The 6,522-nt window shown below is 39.1% G+C and overlaps 1 protein-coding gene across 2 annotated transcripts; it reads left to right on the top strand.

The window, feature by feature from the left end:
* The first annotated feature begins 752 nt into the window (after positions 1–752).
* On the top strand, positions 753–4,904 carry Rpl22l1 (ribosomal protein L22 like 1). 2 transcript variants are annotated; one of them, XM_005332479.5, is made up of 4 exons: positions 753–906; positions 2,512–2,604; positions 2,762–2,883; positions 4,653–4,904. In XM_005332479.5, exons 1-4 carry the CDS (start codon positions 898–900, stop codon positions 4,795–4,797), a joined length of 369 nt encoding a protein of 122 aa, XP_005332536.1. In that variant the 5' UTR covers positions 753–897; the 3' UTR covers positions 4,798–4,904. The 2 variants fall into 2 exon arrangements, with proteins under 2 accessions (XP_005332536.1, XP_005332537.1); XM_005332480.5 differs by having other exon boundaries at positions 863–906; positions 2,515–2,604.
* The last annotated feature ends 1,618 nt before the right edge of the window (positions 4,905–6,522 follow it).

Genomic DNA, 6,522 nt, shown 5'->3' with positions numbered 1-6,522 from the left:
TCATTTTCTAGGGTCATTTTCTAAATTAACAAAAATCCATTCCACTCTTATCCCTGCCTAAAGGTATAATAGCTTCATCTCCACAAAAAAGGTATGGCTGTTAAATACTGAGAGGCATACCACTTTTCTGATCTAACATCAATTAGAATCTTACAAAAATCAAAAACTGTTTTTTCCCTTTATCATCAAGATACCTCCACCCTTATGTGCCTTGTACAAATTGATAGTCCCCGCCAGATATTCATTGAATATTAACTGGGAAGCATTTTAGATGGAAGATAGTAGACCTGGAGTTACCTCTAGAAACCAGAATAAAACAGAATAATTTATACCCAATGTTCAAACAAGAAGTAGACACCACGCGTTTTTCCCTTAGATTTTCCCTCCGAGAACCGAGTTTATTTTGGCTCCCCGAAGCACCGATTTCCCTCAACAGACAAAATACAAATAACTTTTCCGCGAAGTCTTATAACTGCAATATGAGAGACAATCTCTAACCAACCCGAAACACTGCCTTGCCCTGACTGCACAGAAGGTCCAGGTGATTCGTGAAAAGATGACTCCAGCATTCCTTGTGTGATTTCATCTGGGAGTAACCACAAGTTAACTGCAGAAATCCCCGTGGTCTGTGAGCTTCTAGGAATTCCTTAGGAGCCAAACCGGAGAACATTTCGACCACGACCGCTGGAAGGCGCTCGCAGAATACCTGACGCCAACAGAGGCTACTCGCCTGGGGCCACAGCCACGGTTTCCTAGGTTACTGGCCTCCGCGCTCCTCCCTACGTCCTGTTCCTGGAGGCGGTGATTTTACGTTCTTGGCGTGTGACGCAGCGTCTGGGTATAAATACGTGTCGCGCGGCGCTCCCTCCCTTTCTGATCACGCTGCTGGCTGTCAAGATGGCGCCGGTGAGTACGGTGGGTCTTGATGAGAGTGTTTGGCGGTGCGGAAGGTTCTTAACTTCTGGCTGGTGACATCTCACTGGAGATAGAGGGAGGGAAGAAATACACCGGGTCGGGAACACTATCAAAAACACCAACGCTACCTAGTTGGTTTTTGAGACGTCCATGGCTGCCATGCGGTCTGCTGGAGGTGGAGCTGTACCTGGGCCAGGAAGTGGCTTAAAATGCCGTGAGAAGGGAGGCACGACCACGAGCAGGCGCTGGACCGTGTCTTGCTGGCTCTGGTGACGCTGTGGCCAGTTTGTGCCAGGAAGGGGAGAGGTTGGTGATCGGGCAGGTCTGGCGGCTGTTTCTGCCCGAAGGAGCTGCGGCGGCCAATGTTTTCAAAACTTTAGAAGTAGTTTAGGGAGGAAGTTTCTCCAAGCAGTTTTTGAAAAAGTTAAGTGATGACGCTCCAGCAATATAAAAAAAAATATTGTTCTTCAAATTTAAAACATTAATAAGAAGACAAGATGTTAAATTGTCCTAAACAATATTGACTAGTTAATGTCTGTATTGGGAGTTTAACACAAATTGTTACGAAAAAATGCTAGGTTAGATAGAACTGAATAATGCCCAGAGGAGCTGTAAGTTAATTGTTAGGTTGTACAGAAACTATATGCATTTTCCAAGTTATTTACCTTAATAGGAATGTTAGGTATTGGGCCAAGAATAAGTCAGGCCCAGCACCCACTAATCCGGATTCCAAGTTTTACATATTCAGGAGGGAGCACAAGTTACCAGGCTTCCTGAAAAAGCAGACTGATGATAATATTTGATATCCATCTGAGTGGATCTAATTTGGATATGACATTCTATGTTAATTTGGTTTTTTTATTATTTGCTTTTATTGGAGTATTTTGTTAGCCATGTTTTGCTTATGTGGTCTTGATTTATTACAATTAAGGAACCACCAAACAAAGGTTCCCCCTCTCTGCATCTTTTCCATATTTTCAATAATAAACGTTTGAATTCTGTAGACAGGTGGGTGGAATTCTCTGGCTTTTAACTGAGCTAGGGCTAGTGGGTGAACTACCTGTGGGAGGTTAGCAGTAAACCAGTGCTTGTTCTGTAGTAAACACTGATAGTTTAAATTTGAATATGAGGTGTCTGAAAAATAAGGAAAGCCTATAAAGTCTTTTCTTGGCCATTTGAACAATTGAACTTGGTTAAAGGTTCAAATCAATATCTAGTGGGCATTTTAGCTGTAAGTTGGAATAGGAAGTAGATACTCCTTCACCTTTTTCAGCTACCGTCAAAATTGGATTCTTTGGAGTCATTTCTAATGAAGAAAATAGTTTACCATGTATCAAAGTTTTCTGTTTTGTGCTTATGAGATGTCTAGCAAAAAGGGAAAATTCTGTTGAAATTCACAAAAACTGATTTAAAACAAAGAGCATGCCCATCTTCACAGTCTTGTTGAAAAAAACGCTATTAAACAATTTAGAATTTTGCACCATTTCTATATATAACCTCAAGTGTACAGTACATACTGTATTAGTAAAAGTCTTGAAGTTTTATTATGAACTGAATAATTATCATGTAGCATCATGATTTTGTTAAATTTTGTAGCAGAAAGACAAGAAGCCTAAGAGGACCACTTGGAAGTTTAATTTGGACCTTACTCATCCTGTAGAAGATGGGATTTTTGATTCTGGAAATTTTGTAGGTATTGTTTTACTTGTTCTAATTGTATAGTTATTGATAACAATTTAAATATGCAATATTTGACATTAACCTGAGCTCTCTTCCTAGGGTACCTTCCCTAGTGAATGTCTAGGGTTTTCTTCCCTAGTTTTGCATTTTCTCTGTTTTGAAATAGGAACAGTTCCTGAGGGAGAAGGTTAAAGTCAATGGGAAAACTGGAAATCTCGGGAATGTTGTTCACATTGAACGTTTCAAGAATAAAATCACAGTTGTTTCTGAGAAACAGTTCTCTAAGAGGTTGGTACTTGTTTTGCAAATTTTAATGTAGTTTATGAAATGTTTTAGATTATGTAATCCTAGTGTTCTTATTGAAGAATAAATGTTGATGATAGCAAGATAATGAATGCTTTGAACTTAAAGAGCTATATGAACACAAAGTATATTAGTTTCTGAGTGCCAGTATTTTGCAGTGTTTTGTCATTAACTAATGCTAGGTATAGTCAACTCATATCCAAGGTTCTTTGTACAGTGAATTATAGTGAATATGTTACAAGAAATATTTCTACTTGGAAGAAATGTCCCAATTTACCAGTGATAATCTTTCCTCATCAAGGCTTATATAGTAGAGGCATTCAGTCAAAGACAAAATCTCAATTTTTAACATCTTGCTACCAATTTTCATTCTTACGTATTCCACAAATATTGAACACTATCAGGCAGCATTATTATAGGGTCGGGTGACTTAACAATGACCCTAGGAGTGGAAAGTTGATGTTTTAAATAAAACACCTCACCCAAGTGAAATGCAGGAGTGAGTTATCCTTGCACATAAGGGAATTGTTAAAGGCAGAGGATATGCTTAGTTTGTAGAGTGCTTGCAAGGCCTTGGGTTCAATCCCCAGCGCCACAAAAAAAATAAATAGAGGCTGGTGGGTCTGGAATATAGGGTTAAGCCATAGAGAGGGTTTTGGGTTTTGGTCTGTGTTGGGAAGCCATTGGTCATTGTGGCTAAAAAGGAGTGGGTTGGTGAACTTGGTGTTGAGGAAAGAGCTCGTGGTCACTTGGACTAAAATGGTGGCCATGCATGTCAGCTGAAGTTTTGAGCTAATCTGAAAATGTAGTCACATTGTCCTCAAGGACCTTGTGTCTAGACTCCCAGATAATTACAAGGTGTAATTCTGTAATTAGTATATGTGAGTTTGAGTAAGCACAAAAAAATTCATAGAATGACTTAATTTAAGACTTAACGAACATTGTTGGCCTGTGTTACAAGGTATTCCAAAAGAAGGAGTAGCATTAGCAAAGAGTAGTAAAGCTTAGGAAGAAAGTTTGGTAATTTGATTTGTTGTATAGTGTAATGAAAGGGAGTGGCTGGAGTGAAGAAATTTAGACCATGCCAAGGGCAGATGCTACTTGAAAGAGTCTCAAAAACCTTGAACTTGTTGGGCATGGTGGCATGCACTTGTAATCCCAGCAGTTTGGGAGGCTGAGGCAGGAGGATCAAAACCAGCCTCGGCAACTTAGGCCCTGAGCTCTAAATAAAATGGCAAGAACCTGTTTCTAAGGAAAATATGAAAAAGGGCTGGGAGTGTGGCTCGGTGTCCCTGGGTTCAATCCCTGCTACCAAAACAAAACAAAACCTTGAATTTATAAATGGTCTTTTGACAGGTTGCAGCCAACTGATCCAAGGTTGAATTTTGGAGTAAGGGGTGGAGAGTGATTGTGGTGGTGAAGGGAACATGAAATACATGTAAAGGATGTATTTTAAGAGAGAAGTTGTATAGTGCTTCATTGGCTGTGTAGCAACAATGAAAAGAAAGCTACCATTGTAATCTAATATATTTGCTTCCAATGTAAAGAAAATTTATTTTAGGGAGATGGGAGCAGAGTTTCATAGGGCATGAACTACTGATTGTATCCCAAGCAACTTTACACAGTGCTTTGTTTTAGTGAAAGGACAATTTTTAAAGGAACTAGAAGCTCAAAAGATGAATGTGCCAAAGGATTTTTTAAGCCTTTTCATAACAGGGATTCTCTTAATGAGATTTTTGGTTTTTATTTTAAAGGTATTTGAAATATCTTACTAAGAAATACCTTAAGAAGAACAATCTTCGTGATTGGCTTCGTGTGGTCGCATCTGACAAGGAGACTTATGAACTTCGTTATTTCCAGATTAGTCAAGATGAAGATGGATCAGAGTCTGAGGATTAACTGGTCTCCCTTTTTAGGGCTTTACTTTTTAATAAAACAAATGAAGTGTACATGAAAAAGAAACATCTAAAGATGGACTATCATTGAATAAAAAATTTGTTCTCAAAGTCTGTCTCATTCTTTTATGCAAGAGTATGCTGTTTACATGATTTTGATTTTCCTTTAGTTTCACTAAGTATTTTTAAAAGCTCGTAGTTAGTAGCGTGCTTTCAGGATTTCCAGAATTTCATTGCTTTTACAGATGTCTGGTAAAAATGATGTTGTGCAGAAAATAATATAGAAGCTCTATTTTACATATAGTTTTGTATATTGGAAAGTGATATCTCTTGACTCTCTCAGCTGCTTTGTGCAGTTTATAAATACTGTCCTGAGTGCCTAGAATAATTGCAGATCGGTGCTCAGTGTTTATTGAATCATAAAGCCTGATGCTTCAGAAAATACTCTTTGCTAATTAGCTTAAAGGCTATATATGGGTAAACAGCATTCTTGCTCAACCTGTTAGGAGTTGTATATCAAGGTGCTTCAGATCTGAACCCTTAACCCCCTAAAGCTACTTTCTTAGCATTCTTCTCAAACTATTTTGCCACTCCCCCATTCTAAAAATGAAATGGTCTTTAAAATCCAGTTCCCTTTAGAAGCTCTTTTTTTTTTTAAGAGAGAATTTTTAATATTTATTTTCTAGTTCTCGGCGTACACAACATCTTTGTTGTATCTGTTGGTATGTGGTGCTGAGGATCGAACCTGGGCCGCACACATGCCAGGCGAGCTCGCTACCGCTTGAGCCACATCCCCAGCCCCCTTTAGAAGCTCTTTAAGCAGAATGATTTGGCAAAATTTAGGAGGTTGAATGTTGACAGGTTTAATGTGGCTGTTTATATTAAAACTGAGGTGATGCACCTTGCTGCCAAAACATTGTGATACCAAATATGTCTTGATCACAGGTTGGGATCAGTTTATAGGTTGACAAACTGATTTGTGTAGTGTTTGAAATGATTGGCTTCTAGAAGTTTTGACTCACTCTCCTAAAAATACTATTGCAGCAACTCCTTGTGTGCTGATTGTGCTACTGCTATGAGGGAAATAACGAGAATTATTTTGTGCTACAAAAAAAGTTACAGAAACAGTTTGCTCAGGGCAAGTGCCTGAGGAAGTGTTTGAGCCTCCAAGTGTAGGATCTATGTGGTTGTGAGTATAATCTGAAAAGGCAGAAACTAGTTGATGGATACAGTATTGAAGTCCTGTCTTCCATCTTGAGAGCAATGGGGAGGTGCTGAATTTTAAACAGGGTAGGGATGGGGGTGCAGCTCAGCAGAATACTTGCCTAATGCATGTGAGGCCCTAGGTTGAATCCCCAGCATGAGATGCTTTTGAAAAGGGACCATAGCATTGTGTTGAAGGTTCGATTGTATGAGGGAAGAAAGGAAACCTGCAGTATCCAGTGGAAGATGATTGGAATGGATAAAAGATTTTCAGAAGATACAATATGTGGGATTTGGTGAGGAAGTCAGTATAGTTTAGCTACTACAATAAAATAACCTTATAGCCGGTGACAGTTTATTTCTCAGTTCTGTAGACTAGCAAGTCAGCTTTTATAAGTTTTTATTTTAAACTGCTGGGTGTGATGGTGCACACCTATAATCCAAGTGACTCAGAAGGCTGAGGAAGGAGGACCACGAGTTCCAGGCCAGCCTCAGCAACTTAAGTGAGACCTGTGTCAAAAAATAA

Source organism: Ictidomys tridecemlineatus, chromosome 3, assembly GCF_052094955.1.
Source record: "Ictidomys tridecemlineatus isolate mIctTri1 chromosome 3, mIctTri1.hap1, whole genome shotgun sequence".
NCBI classification, from domain to species: Eukaryota; Metazoa; Chordata; class Mammalia; order Rodentia; family Sciuridae; genus Ictidomys; species Ictidomys tridecemlineatus.
This window is presented reverse-complemented; position numbering and strand designations above follow the sequence as displayed.